We start from the raw sequence: 17889 nt of genomic DNA on the forward strand, positions 1-17889 counted from the left end.
CTGAAACACCCATGCCTTTATCCAACCTACCTTACGTAGAAATAAAAAAGATAGTTGGAAAATGCATCTGCTTATAACTTCATCATGTGTAATTATTCACAAAATAAAATGTATGCTTCATCATAAATGCCTGTTGACCATCTCCTGTAGAGGTCATAAACCTCTCTCTCTCTTGCTATTAGCAAGCCCAAAAATGGGCATACAATATCTTTGTTTGCAACAGGTTGCACCAGATATTTGGAGGTCCATCAGAGTCGTATCAATAATCATCACGCCATGGACATCTGTCAAAGAAAGAGGCCAAATCTCTCCAATCTGCGCTCATTTGAGCTGCTCAAGTGATTAGTGGAAAAGGCTGTTAAAATATAATCTGAGTACAAACTGCACTTTTGACAAACAAAGAGTGCACCTGCTGAAGGACTGCTGAGGAGTCCTTCTGTCAGTATGGCAAGCTGGCAAGGGTTAACACCAGACAGCACCAGGTGGTGCAGTGTGCCATGCCATAATCTGTTTGTGTCAGACTTTCTACACATTTGTTGCATGTTGGATATGTGGCATATGTGTGATTTTTCTTTTGGTGAGTGAAGTTTATTAACACAACTGATGTAGCCTATATGAGTAGCCTACACGCGTAGCCTATATGAAATTGCAATTCAAATCAAATACATTTTATCTGCTAAATTCAATCACTGGGTGGTGTGGCCAATAACTGAAATGTGTATGTAATGTTATTTTAATTGAAAAAAAAAATGGAGAAAAAAAACTTTACTTCTAGTTTAGCGTCATCTACTGGTGAAGGCGTGTGTTTCAAAGGTCAATACAACAACACTGTGATTGCTTAAAACTGGGTGAGTGACTTATTCTGTTGAGTTTAGGAAACATATGAAAACCTGTCAGTATTTCTGAAATCCTAATGGCTCTGAGATTTTTGAATGATAAAAAAAAAAATATTTCAAATAAAGACTTGCCACCTTTCGCTCGTTTATGATGACGTAACAACGTAATACGTCTCTTTGTTGGCCCAGTGGCAGCGGCGCTTTTACCGTTGTGAATGTGGAATCTGTAGCTAGCTAACGTTACAGTGGAAAATTTGGAACTGGGATTTTTTTCGACCCTTTGTGTTAGATTTGGTTGACAACATTGGTTACTGGCTTTGCTATCCTCTTTTCTTGACATAATACTAATCTCTAAAGTAATGGACTCGGACGAGGGTTACAATTATGAATATGACGACGAGGAAGAGGAATGCAGCGAAGACAGCGGTGAAGACGAACCCGAAGAAGACACCCTAGATCTCGGGGAGGTGGAATTGGTTGATCCTGTAGTGGCTGGTGGTGAGCGAGACGACTGTGGAGAAACCGGAGGCAGTGGCCTCGGGCCTGGACAGGATGAGGAGGACTACCGTTTTGAGGTCTTGACCACTGAACAAATTCTCCAGCATATGGTCGAGTGTATCAAAGAGGTCAACGAGGTCATCCAGGTGAGGTATACTCCATGGCAGGTGAAAATAGTAGGAGAGACCGGGGATGTAAAACGCTCCTAGGCCTAAGGTTGCGAAATAAAAACAAGCGTCCTGGCTAGCTAGCTTGGTAATGTAGTTACCTCTTCTCTGTCTTGCAAAGTCATGCAAGTACCAGCCGGTGACGACAAATGGCAAAGAAGAAATATGCTTACAAATACATGTAGTTGGATAGTTCACATTATTTGTTTGACTATGTAGGACATGTTATTCTTCTAGCCAACTATCTCTTGGCCATACTCTACTGCTAACTTAGCTGTGGCATCTGGCTAACTATTGGCCACAGCTAGCTAGCTAAGGTTACCTAACTAGCAACGTCAAGCAAGTTAAGTTAAAATAACGGTAATGGGTCGAAGGGAAAAGTTAACGTGTGTATAACGAGCGACGTTTGCAAAACAGGGGCTGTGAGCAACGTCAGGTATTCTTTATAACAAATGACTTTAGTTAATAAGTAGCCTTACACCTATGATGGATACCTAGTAAAAAAATAACGTTAGCCGCCAGGCAATGTAGTGAGTTAGTTGGCTAGCAGATGACTAGGTAAGTTCTACTTGCTTATCTGAAGCTAGCGGTGACATGGATGACCATCGTTATCTTGTTATGCTATCGCTGGCCAGCTAACCCTTCAACGTTACAAATGTGGCTGATCAACCTTAGCTAGATGTTTCACGTTAAATCACCCAGCTAACTACGATATATTAGCAGCAAGCTGTAAACGTCAACTGTTCGTGGGCCTACTGATTTAGCCAATCTATTAACCACACTACCCAAGATTGTTTCGTAGTGTTCGTGGGGTACAGAAGACCCTTATCTTAGAATTGGAGGTAATGTAAAGTTATCTAAATACAATATGTGTAGCTAATGCAGCGACTTATAAACTTTGAAACCCATACTAAGTATTGTTTGCTAAATAACGTTAATTAAGATCGCTCCTGATTCAGTGTTGGCTCATGGCTTGTGAAGATGTTAACGTTACTCCGCAGGTAAGGTCCGAGTTAACTTGTTAAACATTATCGTCCGTATTAACATCCGATTCAAATATGTTGTGTTAATTATAAAGTGCAAATACAAATTCATTATGTTGCCCATTAACTGAAGAGATGCAGTGAGCTACAACATGTGTTGGTGAAATTAACGTCGAGCAGGTAATGTTACAAGTATCAGCAAATAAGTTGTGTTTGCACCGAGTTGAGATTTGACTTGATAATTGTGTAGTCCAGGAGAGAGCCAGAGACCATGGGGGGTGAGGCTACTCACATCACTTATGGCAGTTCATTAATGTTAATGATAAATGGTCACCATCAATAGTCAATCCTAGATCTCTCTCCGAGGTCTCCTACCATATAATTTGACTTTGTAGGCTAGAAGATGTGGTGACATATGTCCCAGACATGTTTAGATTCTCATTAATGTATCATTGAATCTCAACTGTCTGAGGGTAGCCATGGAACAAGGGCAACTGATGGATGTAGTGCTTTGGCAGTTGGCACACGGGATAACATAAACACGAGTCTGTCAGGGATGCAGCCACACAGTGCTATTCTTAACTCAAATCTCCCTTTTGAAGTCACAGCTGCTATCCTCTCAGGAGCTCGACAGAGAACATGCAGAGCGGGCTGCATCGAGCACGGATACTACTGCGTACTGGCCTAGAGCAGCAGCAGCAGCAGTGGTAACAGCATGTTGCCTTGATCAGCCAGTCCTGCCAAGACATAAAAGAGTGTGTATTGGCTGAAGGGTTTCAAAGACAACGTTGGTAGTGAAGATGCCATTACATGCATATGGCTCTAGGCTGTGATGTGAAAATGAGCTATGAAGTTGGCTAATTTCTCCGTGATGAATATAGGGTAGTAGCCTCTCTGAAAATTGTAAAAGTACAGGATTGGTCAAGCATCACACAGTGGGCACAAGGGTGGTATTCAGTGTAGTCACCTATATAGGTAGATTGCACTACAAGGTAGTTTCAGTTTGTGTTATGTTGACCTGATGTAGCCTTCCTCTGACGTGTGAGTTAGTCAGATTTCATGATCGCTGTTTGTACATCTTTGGATGGACAGTGGATTGTGGAGGTAAGAAAGGCCAGCCTGACGGCTGTGAGGTGGCTCTAGCATTACGTGACCAGTGTCTAGTGTGAACCTGCTCCTGACGGCTGTGAGGTGGCTCTAGCATTGTGTGACCAGTGTCTAGTGTGAACCTGCTCCTGATGGCTGCTTCTCCATTTCAGAACCCTGCCACCATCACCAGAATGCTCCTCAGTCACTTCAACTGGGACAAAGAGAAGCTTATGGAGAGGTAGGCTGTGCTTTTCTGCATGAATAAGATCATGGACCTATCTGCTGTTTTGCTTTTTTTTAAACCAAGGATATGTTGTTCCAGAAGGGGTGTGTTCCAATTATTAAAACAAAAATCCTGAGCGTCGTCTTTCCCCATACTGACTTTTTTTTAAAATGTTTTATGTTGAGCTGACGTTTGAGATGGTTGCAGGTACTTCGATGGCAACCTGGATAAACTCTTCTCTGAGTGCCATGTTATCAACCCCAGTAAGAAATCCCGGACGCGGCCGATGAGCACCAGGTCCTCTGCCCAGGACATGCCCTGCCAGATCTGTTTTCTCACCTACCCAAACTCGGTTAGTCTCCACACCACTTCCCCTTAGCCACAGAAATGGCCGTCTGGAAATCATATCCAATATGTTGACACTAAGCTATGACTGTATGACCTTCACAGTGTCCAGTCATGGTAAACAATGTTTAGTTGTTGTTAATGCGGTGATCAATGTCTTATATTTGCCATTGAAATGCAAGTGTAGACAGCAAAGAATCATTCCTATGATGGGCATGAAGAGCTCATGTTCTTTGTTCAGGGATTGGTGTTGTTAGACTTGTACATCCAGATAATGCAAATGTGTTCCTCTAGCAGACAAACTGAACGTCTATCAAACTCCCCTATTGTATTTTCATGTGTCTAAAGTGATTTGCATGTAGAAGTTGGAATCTGCCTGGGGCAATGGTTAGCATGTAATGGATTGAAAGAAAGCACTGTACACAGTCTTGAAATGCAGAAGGCCTACTTGAGTACACTAGGGTTGAAACTAACTGTTGGTTATTTTTTCGATTAATCAATCAGTTGAATAGTTTCAAAATAAGATCCTGTATGATTTGTATATTTCAAGATTTATGCACTAACCATGCTTTTATTAAACCGATGTTCTAAACAAATCATAAGACATTATATTCAATGCATTAATACATTGTAATTGAAATAATTGATGCATTTATTAAAAGGAACAAACAGTTCTATTTGCTTTAGTGCAACATTGAATGGACTTCAGTATCACATTCACATCACTTCACTCATGTCTCAGCATGTCAACTTAAACGGGTCTAGTGCCGTGGGCTCATGGATGTGTACACAACCAAATCGCTGTTGGGGGCGGGGTGGGTGGGGGGGAATCCTATAACCCTGTTGACACTTAGATGTTAAGCATAGGGTAAAATAAAACAAATTGTCCAACCTCAAGTTGTTTTTAAGTGAAAAGTAGGATAGATTCATGGGTTTATCACAAGATTTACCTTCAGAGTCTGATGGCTCAAAAATAGTTTGTGCCTGCTTTCCTATCACTAATTATCTACGTAGCATTGCTAGAGACATAGCATGATAATTACATATAGCAACCTTTTTGTTTATAGTTTTCTGTTTATAGAGTACAGTTTATACAAACCAAAATATTATACATTAAATTATACACATAGTGATTAAGTGACAAACAAGATGTTGATATAGAACTGGCCACTGAAGTTCATTCATCATTTCGGTGTAAATTCTCATGTTATAGAATGTCATGCAAGCAGTTGCGGCTCAATGCATTGCTAATTGGTTAATTATCACTTAATTTTATGTTAAACTAAAAGTTAGATACGTTTCTGTCTTTCCTCTTCAAATACTTCCATAGCAGATGTGTTTCCATGCTGGTCAACTCTACATCACTGCAATGCAATGTTTTTGATTATGCTGTTGTGTGCTGAGTTTATTTTTGAACTTTGCTCTCCCTGCTAACACAGTACAGTTTAGTGCACTTGGAGATGAAATAGAACTTAAGTAAAACTGTAAAAATAAAAGTGAAACTGTGTGCACACTGTACTGGTTTAATGCCACTGACCAGACATGAATGATCGCCCCACAGATCACCAGAAGGCACATTGTGATGGGCAGCGTGATATCCTAAGATCTGTAAATGTTTCCTTTGTGTGCTTTCCTCTCTTAGTACTTTACTGGACTAGAGTGTGGGCACAAGTTCTGTATGCAGTGTTGGGGAGACTACCTGACCACCAAAATCATAGAAGAAGGGATGGGACAGGTGTGCTTACCAGCCACACATATACACACATCATGCATGTCGCCAACATCTGCTGGTAACCTTGAACAGCGCTCATCCACAACTCCAAATGAACATGTTGCTCTGTCTTAGACCTCACACCATAGTACACTGCAACACACACTCGCAATCACACACACACTTACACACACACACACACACACACACACACACACACACACACAACCTGTGTCTACCTCTTTAAGTAAAATGCAGTATTTTGGTTTCATTTACAGACCATCTCTTGTCCTGCACACAGCTGTGATATTTTAGTAGATGACAACACAGTCATGTGAGTATCCCTGTGAGACCGATGCCTTTGTTCATTCAGGAATATTTGATTCATCAATGTGTGTACTCCACGGACATTTTAGTCTTGCTTGCTGTTAATCCACAAGCATAGTAGCTGGAAATGTTTAAAGACCTGACCAGTACTTGTTGTGGCATATGTTGTTTAAGAACTGGGTTTGAAATAAATTGAAGTATTTTAGGATTTTGCTCAAAGTATTGGAGGAGGGGTGGGGGTGCGGGCAACATCAAACTATTTTAGTTTTCCTTGAAAAGGGCTTTTTGGTGAAGACATTTGTGTCTTTTTACCAGGCGACTTATCACAGACTCAAAGGTGAAGTTGAAGTACCAGCATTTAATCACAAATAGTTTTGTAGAGGTAAGGAATCGCCACTCTCCATCTTGAAGCTTTGAAGCATCTTAAAGAATGTTCCAAAGAGATGTTGCTCTAATAATACTCACTGGCTACTGTATGCATTCAGAGCATGGAAGACATGTAGGAAATGGCACTTAAAATGTGCCGCCACATGTGTGTTTTTTTTTTTTTAAATGTGACATGGCAATACATTCTAACTTGTCAGCTCTTTGTTTGTTCATATTTAGTCTTCATTCTACATACAATCCTTTACCTCTCCCTCCTCTTCAGTGCAATCGACTGTTAAAATGGTGCCCAGCACCTGACTGCCACCATGTGGTTAAAGTCCAGTACCCCGATGCCAGACCTGTTCGCTGCTCGTGTGGCCGACAGTTCTGGTGAGTACCCTGCGAATCCATTCATATCTCTGAACCCCCCCGCCGACTTTTGACAGCACTGCTCTTATATCCGTACATGTATAATTTCCAAATACCCCTTCTGCCCTAGATCTGATCATATTAACAAAACTCTGTTTTCTGTTCTTTACAACCAGCTTCAACTGTGGAGAGAACTGGCATGACCCAGTCAAGTGCAAGGTATGCAACAGCAGTCTTTTTAAAATTATTTTGTATTATACGTGATTGATTGTGGAGATTTGGAAAGTACTTGGCAGAACTCAGATCTTTTAAATTAATACATTTCCGTGATGAAGATGTTAGTAGTTTGTAGAGTTTTTTTCTTTTTAGGTATTACTTACTTTAGAGAGGATTTGAGTTGAAGTAGCAGATGAAGCAAAGCAGCCCCTGTGTGTTAGAGCCAGGGCTGTGGAAATGAGGGCAGATGTTATTTTGGTGGCCATCTCCCCTCTGAAGCGTGGCTGGCTTCTCACCAGGAGGGCTCATTAGGCAGCCCCAGGCCAGGCTAAACTCTCATTAGCGCGCCCGCTCTGGGCACCAGCAGGCCCGCTCTGATCTTAGGTGCTCGATTGAAGTGTTCTTCACGAGAGAATTGTGTGTGTGTGTGTGTGTGTGTGTGTGTGTGTGTGTGTGTGTGTGTGTGTGTCCATATGTGTTGATGTGAGGTCTACTATGCTATGATGACACTCCATAGACACAAAAATAGACATCTGTGTTGGGGAAAGTTTCTTTCGTTCATTCAGCTGTGCAAATCTGCTTGTGTGCTCTCCAGTGGTTGAGGAAATGGATCAAGAAGTGTGATGATGACAGCGAAACATCCAACTGGATCGCAGCAAACACAAAAGTCTGTATTCACATACTCCTCTTCCATTTTACCTCATCACTATTTACTGATTAGTTGATGCGCTTCAGTAGCATCTGTCAGTGTGATGAGCGTGTTGTATGAATGTTCACTGGTGTCCTCTGTTGCACAGGAATGCCCAAAGTGTCACGTGACCATAGAGAAGGACGGTGGCTGCAACCACATGGTGTGCCGGAACCAAAACTGCAAGGCGGAGTTCTGCTGGGTGTGTCTCGGCCCCTGGGAGCCCCATGGATCTGCCTGGTAAGGAATGTCTTCATCTGAAGATACACTCCGTTTTCACACACACTTATCAGACCCTGTTTACCAAATGCTTTTTGTCTCACTCAACCTTTCTCAAACCATTGGCCACTGCCAGTACGCAGAGTCTTTCCACTGCCAAAGTGCTAAACTCACAGAATATTTTGTGGCACAGTTGAATGGAATCATGGAACCGTTGACCGACAGAAAAAGAAAACAAAAGTATAGCAATCAGGAAGAATACTTGACAATGAGGTGTCATCAAACAGAGGCATTACATAGGTAGTAGGGGTGTAGTGCTCGAAAGACGTGAGAGAACTAATTTGCTTACCATGAGCCGTCATGCAATTTCTTTTGTGCTCTGAGAGAGGAACAGAGACCACTCTAGAGAACTGCAGAGAACACGTTGGTAGTCTAAAGGCGACCACACAGTCCAAGCAAATTGCTTGGTTACACACACACTACTCGTGACTGTTTATACGTTTTCAATAGGCTAATTATCTCCTGTGCTTCCTGCAAAAAAAGAAGCAAAGATATTTAATAATAAGAATGAAGTTGGTTTCCTTCAACTCTCCATCCCAATATAAACCCCGCTATAAGAGAGTGGATAACTCCCTGTACTAGCACTAACTCCCTGTACTAGCACTGAGCATTGTAATCCGGCAGATCTTAATCTATTCAAGCGTGGATGAGAAACGCTTAAGCTAACATTGTTCTCCCATCTCCACACAGGCAATAACCTTTCTATAGGCCTATGTACTCCACTGTGTACTACACAAAGGCTGGTGTTGAAATAAAATTGAATAAAAAGCATTTTCCTCATTCTTCCGATACACGCATCATGCAACCATGCTGAGTAACGCAATGGAACCATTGAAATCACACTGGCAGTCACAATCAAAGCATGCACACCAGAGGAGCTTTTTAATTATGTTCTATGGGCACATAGTTCTATAATAATAATAATACAAATAATAATAATAATCCATCCATTCACCTTGAGCTGATTTAAGCTGTTCTGCAATACCAAATTCATCTAGCTGTTGATTTTAGGTGACTTTACAGTGAGGGTATTGTACAATGCTGGTGTAGAAGTCCTCTCTTTTCCTGTCAGTAATTACTCTCGCGATCTGTGTGATCTGTCACTTTTTTTTTTAGGTACAACTGCAATCGCTACAATGAGGATGACGCCAAGGCGGCCAGAGATGCCCAGGAGGTGACCTAAGTTTTTATCCCGAGTAGACAGGGCACTATGTATGGATGGATGTATGTATGGATGGATCTAAATGCACTATGAGTTTAAGGCTATAATTTCAATGTGGGAATGTTCAGTTGTATGAAGACGATTACATAAGACAAATTCTAGTGTATACAATACCAGTCAGTGATAATGCCAGTGTAGCACAACATATGTGACACATGTAGTCATATTACATAAACTATGGCCGTTCCTATACATTTCTTGTTGGCACCAGCATTTTCTGGGCCATATCTAGCATTGTGTTACTAGCGTTATGTGTAGGATGGTTTTTTTTTTTTTTTTTTTTTTTTTTTTTTTTTTTGTGTGTGAGGGATTACTGTATCTATATGGTTTATAGCTGTGTGCATGTGTGCGTGCGTGCGTAGTGTTGCATTTGTGCATGTAGCGCCCAGACGCATGCTAGAATGTAAACCCAGTTGTGTATGGTGCAGCGTTCTCGGGCGGCCCTCCAGCGGTACCTCTTCTACTGCAACCGCTACATGAACCACATGCAGAGCCTGCGCTTCGAGCACAAGCTCTACGCCCAGGTCAAGCAGAAGATGGAGGAGATGCAGCAGCACAACATGTCCTGGATCGAGGTGCAGTTCCTGAAGAAGGCCGTGGACGTGCTGTGCCAGTGCCGCTCCACGCTCATGTTCACATACGTCTTCGCTTTCTACCTCAAGAAGAACAACCAGTCCATCATCTTCGAGGTGAGGGGTGTGGGGGGGGTTAAGGAGGCAGGACAGTGGCTACTTCACAGTGGCTACTGCTTTTACAGGGAGGAAAAATTTGTACATTGTCACAATTCATATTAACCATCAAGTGGTGACTTGATGAATGCTGAAAAGCCCATGGCATTGTGTTCAGTGGTCACTCTCTGGGCCTGTGGTACCTCTCATTTGTTTTAATCAAATTTAGAATTTTTTGTGTCGGAAGGTTGGCAGATATTAGGCTTTATTTCTTATTGTTCTTTTTTTATTCTACTATAATTTAAAAATACAATTAGTGAATGATATTTGAGTGGTTCTGGCTATTAAACTGGTCAGTTTTAACAGTAGATCAGCAGAAGTAATCAAATTAAAGGGAATTCCTTTGCTTCTTTCTCAGAACAATCAGGCTGATCTGGAGAATGCTACAGAGACTTTGTCTGGATACCTGGAGCGAGATATTTCCCAGGACTCGTTGCAGGACATCAAACAGAAAGTTCAAGATAAGTACAGGTGAGGAACCGACAGGGCTCAGCCTTGGGGGCCCAAAAGCACCCACTGCACTTTAATTGAATTGTGAAGTTTATAAAATGGTCTGCCCTACTGGTCTGTTTTTTCACCACTCCATCCCTTGCGCTTCCCTTTTCTTCTCTTTCATCCCCTCTCTGTCCTCTTCTACTCCTCCCCCCTTCTCTCTGTCTCTCTCTCTTCCCCCTCTCTGCCCCCCCCTCTCTGTCTGTCTCTCTCTCCCTCCCTCTCTCTCTCTACCTCTCTGTACCCCTCTCTCCCGCTCCCCCCCTCTCTCTCTCTCTCTCTCTCTCTCTCTCTCTCTCTCTCTCTCTCTCTCTCTCTCTCTCTCTCTCTCCCCCTCTCCCTCCCTCCTCTGTAGATACTGTGAGAGTCGACGGCGAGTACTGCTGCAGCACGTGCACGAGGGCTATGAGAAGGACCTGTGGGAGTACATAGAGGATTGAGGGTGGCACAGCCTATCGTGAAGAACTCTCCGGAACACCCATTTCAAAGCGTGGCCTCCGCAGCAGCACTGTGGTCCCAGCGTCCCTTGCTGATGGGCCTCTTCTTGGCATCTCAAACTTACTACTTATCTCTTAACCTTTTTTATTTGATTCAGTCATTTTTACCCAAATAAATGATAGAATAATCCAAACCATCCCACAGCAGTATTGTTTGCAGCAGAGTTTATTGTTGAGAGGCGAACCTCCACATAGTTTCTCCTCTCTGCACATTTTTTTTCTGTGAGATTGTTTTAGATTTATACTTTTTTTTTTCAAAGAAAAAAAGTTTTATTCAGAATGCCCAACGTGGCTGAATGGCTTGTTTTTAGGCACAGCTTAACCTGTCCGAGCCATGAGTGTGTTTGTGTGTGTTTTAAACTGGCCTGTTTTTGGGGATGCAGAATGTGGACTTGCTGATTGTACAAGTCAACATATATAGGAAGTGTGTGAGGTCTCTAGGAAAAGGAAGTCTGTATTTTTCAAACTGTAAATAGAGTACATGCATGGAACATGGAGTGGCATGCACTTGCATTTTTTTTCTCTGAGGGGGGTAGGGTCCTTTTTTAATTTACAATTTCAGACATATTTATTCATTTTAGTTATTTGCAAATGGTTTTACATGCAGATTTTAGTTTACTTTTTTTTTTTTTAAACTGTTATCTGGATGGATAACATCCCAAAACATGGAAGGAAAAATCTTTCACACAGAGACCATGCTAAAACACAAGGCTAGCAAGGCAAATCCTAGCCTTAATCTGAGCTCTGTGTGCTAAGGCTAACATTAGCTCCTCTACTGAGACCAACATTCATCCAACCAACCAACCAATCAAATCCATCCTGCCTGCCTGCCTGTTTGGTCCCCTGTCTGCCTCCTTCCGCCCCCCGAGTCTCAGTCCCATCGCCTCCCCTCCGTTTACTGTAAACCAGCCCTCTATTTTTCCGTTTTGTCTCGCAGGTGTGGTCAGATGTCATACACTACCAGCTGCCCCCTGAGAGCCAAATTGAGTGACATTCACTCTTGCAAGACATGTCTCTAGTATTTTTTTCTTTCTTTTCTTTTTCATATTTTTTTTTGTCTTTTTGTATGCACCTTGTTTAAGTGTGGGATGTAGCACTGAAAATTCTGGTGATGAGTGTCGAAGTGAGTTCAGCCATTGAGGTACCGCAAGGGTGACATGTGATTGTAAGATGGCCTTCCATCTTACTCACTGCAGACTTCATCCGAACGCTAAACATCGGTCCTCTTTGAGAGGGTCCTCTTCCAGACAGGTTTCTGTGTCGAAGTGTGGCAGGCAATAGGCTTTACACCAGTCATGTTTATGCATAACAGTCCATAACCAGGAGGCTAGTATAAGTCTTGTTAGACTGTCCTTGTCCTGGCAGCCTTGTGTGAAGTAAGCCTCTTCGTAGAGGTTTTGATATCGGGCAGCCCCTAACATACTCACAGACTTGTTACTCTACGCCCAGGATAAAAGAAGAGGTTTGTTTACAGAACTGTGATGTGAGGGAGGTTCAACACGCCAGAAGCAAGTTAAATATGTAATGTATGTATGGATGGATGGATGGATGGATGGATGGTTGCGGGGCTTTCAATGTCTATGATATTATGTCAAATCTTTGTTAATGCTGTCCACAGCAGCTTGCCTCCGTAGCCTTTGTACTCCGATTTTGAGAAGCGTCTGAGAAGTACAGATGTCACTAAAGAGTCGTGGTTTGATATTTTATTTTTTATTTGCTTTGTTTAATTTTTGGACCATTTTCATCACATCCCCTAGAAACGCAGACTGGGCCCTGCTCTGAGAAATCCCATGCCAGTTGCTATGGTTTGTGTTTTGTGAGTGTCCTGGGATGGCTACCCCGTTGCACTGACTCTGGATTGGGGGAATGTTAGGCTTACTGTGCTGGCTCTGCCATTGAGAGTAAAGATCTCACCAAAGTGTGAACTCTCTAAATATCGTTTATGAGAATCCTTTCTCTGATATGAGAGAGATCAGAGACTGTCGCTTTCATGTGTTCTAATAACCATTCTTACAAACAAAAGATGTCCTATTTAAATAAATGTCATTTAAAAACTATTATCTGTCTGTGGCCTGTCATTGGATGTGTGAATATTGTCATGATGTGGGTGTCATTGAATGTTCAATTCAAAGTGCCTCTGCACAGCCGTGACCAGAACATTCGGTTGCACCTGGAAATTAAATCTAAAACTATATGTAGCCCAACATGTTCCCCACGTGCTGTCAGTATGTTTAAATTCTTCACATCTACCCTGCTCACTTACTTTTGGAAGTGCCCGAGCACGCAGGACCCCTGGGTGCGCGCACGCTGGACCCGTGCATGCCAGGTTCCGCCCTTTGTGCAGCGAAACGATAGTGGCAGAGACCCGACAAAGAATTTATTGCAGAATTATGTTTTTTATGAACAGTTTTCCCCTAAACAAGGCGAGCTATTGTTTTCTCACAACACCGAACATGCCATGGGCAATTCAGAGGTATTTTTTGCGTCTTTAACTTGGTTGAACTAGAGATGAGGTACGGTAATACTCGATCGTTTGTTAACTATACACTACATAACGATTACTGTATCTTAGATGAAAAGTAGCGCCTCTCTCTAACTTGTACTGAAACGTCATTTATCACTTTGCTATGTTCTTTTACAGCAAATCACGAACCGTCCTCCAGTAGTGACTTCTGCATCCACTCCAGAAAAAGAAATGGATACAGCGGTGGGATACTGTTAAAGTTGAATATGTTCTACAACGTGTTTACATTCGCCGAATAATTGTTTTGGGAGGGGATTGTGTACCTGCCTGATTGTGGCACCTTATAGGGAAGTTTAAGCTGACTGTGTGTAGTAATTCAAACTTTGATAAGCAGTGCAAGGCAGGGAGAAGATTTTCAGTGCCTGTCTTAATTAGCTTTTCTGTGCTCTGCAAGGATTTAAGTTAAGTCGTGGGACACCGTAGGTCAGCCTAAATTAAGTATGCTGTTAGATATTGCAGGGGTAAATGGATACTTTGGGTAGAAGAGACTGCCAAAGCAATGCATTTAGTCTGTAATTGACCATATTATTATGTTCCAGGAGCTGACCCCAAACAGCCCGGAGCCAAGGGCGAGGGATGGTAAGATTGGCAAACTGCTGCATCTTGTTTTTGGTCATCACATCAGGGTTTCTGTCTTTATAGTAGTCTACCCAACTCAGTCAGCCTCAAGGTTCAGTAGGCCTACCCTACATTGCAGTTATTTCACTGATAGAAATGCAAGAGCCTATGCAATATGTACGCAAAGTCCAGCTCATTAGATAGATACTTTATTTTTCGCGAGAGAAATTTAGGAAATGATTCTACATTATTTTCTACACTATACCATAGGTCATTGACCACCTATACCTTACATGCTAATTCTACCACTGCTTGTTTGGTCAGACTGTGAATAGTTATTATGACATTATTATGACATTTTTCTTTCCAGTCACAGCGACCCTTACGAAGATCTACCTTTTCACCTATAACCTGATTCAGTTCTTGGGCTTTTTATGGATCTTCTCCAGTATGACAGTGCATCTTGTTCTTGAGGGGAAAGGTGAGCACAGTGGTACCCCTTTGTCTCAGATTCATCGCTCAACAGGGACCAAGTTCTCAACTATCAGTGATTAAATCCTGTTCTGTGTTCCCGTGACTATTGGTCTTGTTGCAAGGTGATGGGACGTGTTTACCACTGCATATAGCTGTCTTAGTGATTAACTTTTTCTGGCATTCAAATCTTCTGAAGTCAAACTGTTCATTGAATGGCTGTGTGGCCAAATTGTGGCAGAACAGTGAATCTTGTTTGTATTTTGAGTTCCGTGAGTTCCAGAGTATGACCGGTGATCTGAACAAGTGTTTTGTCTCTTCTTCTGTTTAAGACTCAGTTTACCATACCTTTAGGTTCTGTTGGACCATGATGTTCATTTGTCAGATTTTGGCGGTGTTTGAGGTAATTAACCCTGCCTTGGGTCTGGTGAACACAGCAGTCTTCCCCGTCATGGTTCAGGTACAGTGCAATCATGCAGTTAACACTGAGCTGTAATAATAGGCTGGTTTGTTCGTGTTTAAGAATTCCTCAGTACACACTGAATGAACCTCATCTTATTTCTCCGACCGGCTCTTTAAACCCGCATAAAGCAGAATAATGACAACAAATGATCTCTTGTGCTCCATGGGGGGAAAACTAAACTCCATATGTGTTTCTGCTGCCATGAATGTGGCTGCTGATTGCCAGAAGCTTCATCTTTGGGTGCACTGCCCCTTTAAGGACTAATGGTGGTTCCCTGTGGACTGTGTTAAGATCATGTAACTTTAATGTATGTCTAATGGAGCATAGAGCATGGTTAAGTGCTGGGCCAGGGCTGCAATATGGTAGGTAAAAATGGAGACCATTCTTCTAAGAGTGTTTTCTTGCTTCTCTGTTTTTACTGGGCTGTGTCTAAACAGGTCATGGGGAGAAATGTCATACTGTTTGTCATTTTTGGAAGCCTGGGGGAAATGCAGACGCGCGTTGTGGTGTTCTTTGTCTTCTACCTGTGGAGCGTCATTGAGATCTTCAGGTAGGAAAATTGGAAAATTGCCATGCTGGACCATAGGGAAGAAGAGGGAGAAATGTAGAGATCTTTTGGAATTTGAATCGGAATACTTCATGGCTGAAGTGCTTTCTAACACTGTGTCAATATACTGTATGTGTTTGCAAGACGTATCTGATCCAGTTAAGAGTGAAAAATGCCCAAATGTCTTTTGAAAGACACCTTTATGCATGTTACAATTGATATGTTCACGTTTCTCTGCTTCGCACAGGTATCCTTTCTACATGCTTGCCTGCATTGGTTTGGAGTGGAGACTCCTCACCTGGCTCAGGTTCACCATCTGGGCTGTACTTTACCCACTGGGCACACTAGCAGAAGGTGAGAAGACACTGACTATCTCTGTCCTGCTTGTGTTTAAACATACAGGCCCTCTTTTTGCCTTTCATTGTCTCCACACATCTGATCTGTCCTTTATCCGAGTTTATTGCACTCTCTCTCTCTCTCAGCGGTGGCTGTTGTCCAGTCTCTGAGCATCTTTGATGAGTCTGGTCTGTACAGCATTCCTCTACCTGCAGCCCTGGGCCAATCCATCAGCTTCTCCTTCACACTCAAGCTATATTTGTTTGTCATGTTTCTGGGTAAGAACACAAGTGGATTCAATTATGTCAGCAGACAGAGATGTCCCTTGAGATGATCTTGTTATGTGTGTTTTAGTTTGATGAGTAGTCTGTTATGCACATTGAGAAAGATTAAGGTTGGCATTAGGTTATACCAACACTGAAAATAAACTGTAAATGATATGATCTATTTGTAGCTAACACTGTGGTAACCAGTAGAGCTTCCTAACATTGTGATATTATATTGTGTGTGTGTGTGTGTGTGTGTGTGTGTGTTTGGGGGGGGGGGGGGGGCTAGGCAGATGGAAAGTGAATTAGTGTATCATCCATGACCTTTTTAATCCTCTAGGTCTCTTTATAAACATGAAGCATTTTATCAGCCAGAGAAGGCGCCATTTCCTCAGGAGAGAACTCAAAGTGGACTGAAACACTTACACTCTTCCTTCCAAGTCAAGTACTCATTATCAACTCCCTCCTTGGACCCAAGCACTACAGTGTGACAAGAATAAAGTATGACTTCACAACTCCTGTGTTCTGGACGCCCAATGGATTCTCTATTCTAAATGGTTACATAGAAGACGAAGGTGACCTGAGGGGTGTCTTACCACAGCAAATCCACTTGCTGTGACTGTGTCATTATTACCAACAGCATTTTGATTTTGTTTGGTATTGAGTACACCACTTGCTCTGTCTCGTTACCCATGCCTCGACCCATCTTCTCTAATATAACTACACCACTAGCTGTCTCCTTACCCATCCCATAATATAACACCCACAAAGATGCACTGCTCCACCCAGAACAAATGTAACATGGCAGAAACACACAGAATTGTCTGACAATCTTACAGTCACTTTCAACTGGCACTAGTCTGTGTATAACTTAGTTACTGTTAGGAACCAAACCACACATATATTGGAAATGTCCTGGATCTTTATCTATCTAGCAGGTTAGATTTCAGTGTGTTTTAGTAGGAGCAGACACAATGCCTTAGTCATCTCAGCATTAAGGCATTGTCTGGACCTTTCAGAGGTACAAGATTGATGGCTTGCGCCTCTCTGATGAGTTGAGAGTTTTGGGGTTGTTTTTGACACTTCAGCTTGTGAATGTCACGTTGTTGTTCAGTATCTTTGAAAGGCAAGGAGACAAGTGGCAACAGTATCATGTTAAGTTTCTTTATTTATTTTTGTGATAAAGACATTTGAACGCACAGGACTGAATCATTTGTATTCACACAATCTGTGGCATTTGCAGGAATTGCAGGATTTATGTACTTGAATACCATTAATTTGCCCCTCCCCCGAAGTCATCAATGCATTATCATTAATTTGTTAGACGATCACTCCCTGAGTGCATTTAAAGGTATGGTCCTTGATTTTTGCTGGAACACAAACACCCGTTGTTGATTGGCTGGAATAGTATATTGCACTCTCCAAGCCATGTTGTCTGTTTCCCATTCACAGAGCCAGGACTGCACGAGCACAAACTTATAAGGACAGCTGGAGGAACACCAGAACAATTTAGCTGAATCTGACACAAACTGCAGTGAATTATAATCAAGGACTAAACCTTTAAGAATCAGACATGGGCAAGACATAATGTGATGTGTTCCAAAATAAATGATATTTTCCTCATAACAAAACTGTTGTCTATAGATTATAAACAATTAATACAAACATATAGTATCCATGCCCTGTTA

General features: G+C 42.1%; 2 protein-coding genes across 5 annotated transcripts; both read left to right on the forward strand.

The window, feature by feature from the left end:
- The first annotated feature begins 992 nt into the window (after positions 1 to 992).
- On the forward strand, positions 993 to 11295 carry LOC105899906 (E3 ubiquitin-protein ligase arih1). 2 transcript variants are annotated; one of them, XM_012827132.3, is made up of 14 exons: positions 993 to 1480; positions 3744 to 3811; positions 4004 to 4148; positions 5784 to 5876; positions 6131 to 6186; positions 6495 to 6561; positions 6829 to 6935; positions 7091 to 7133; positions 7726 to 7797; positions 7928 to 8058; positions 9214 to 9271; positions 9733 to 10008; positions 10406 to 10518; positions 10895 to 11295. In XM_012827132.3, exons 1-14 carry the CDS (start codon positions 1196 to 1198, stop codon positions 10977 to 10979), a joined length of 1599 nt encoding a protein of 532 aa, XP_012682586.1. In that variant the 5' UTR covers positions 993 to 1195; the 3' UTR covers positions 10980 to 11295. The 2 variants fall into 2 exon arrangements, with proteins under 2 accessions (XP_012682586.1, XP_012682595.1); XM_012827141.3 differs by having other exon boundaries at positions 9748 to 10008.
- A 63-nt stretch (positions 11296 to 11358) lies between these two features.
- LOC105899885 (very-long-chain (3R)-3-hydroxyacyl-CoA dehydratase-like) lies at positions 11359 to 16716 on the forward strand. 3 transcript variants are annotated; one of them, XM_031569029.2, is made up of 9 exons: positions 13309 to 13509; positions 13678 to 13743; positions 14100 to 14139; positions 14489 to 14599; positions 14922 to 15049; positions 15490 to 15602; positions 15847 to 15953; positions 16082 to 16213; positions 16542 to 16716. In XM_031569029.2, the coding sequence occupies exons 1-9, from the start codon at positions 13495 to 13497 to the stop codon at positions 16616 to 16618; spliced, it is 789 nt and encodes a 262-aa protein (XP_031424889.1). In that variant the 5' UTR covers positions 13309 to 13494; the 3' UTR covers positions 16619 to 16716. The 3 variants fall into 3 exon arrangements, with proteins under 3 accessions (XP_042563956.1, XP_031424889.1, XP_012682563.2); XM_012827109.3 differs by having other exon boundaries at positions 13316 to 13549; XM_042708022.1 differs by lacking the exons at positions 15847 to 15953; positions 16082 to 16213; positions 16542 to 16716 and having other exon boundaries at positions 11359 to 13509; positions 15490 to 15839.
- The last annotated feature ends 1173 nt before the right edge of the window (positions 16717 to 17889 follow it).

The sequence above is a fragment of the Clupea harengus genome, chromosome 6, assembly GCF_900700415.2.
Source record: "Clupea harengus chromosome 6, Ch_v2.0.2, whole genome shotgun sequence".
Classification (NCBI taxonomy): Eukaryota; Metazoa; Chordata; class Actinopteri; order Clupeiformes; family Clupeidae; genus Clupea; species Clupea harengus.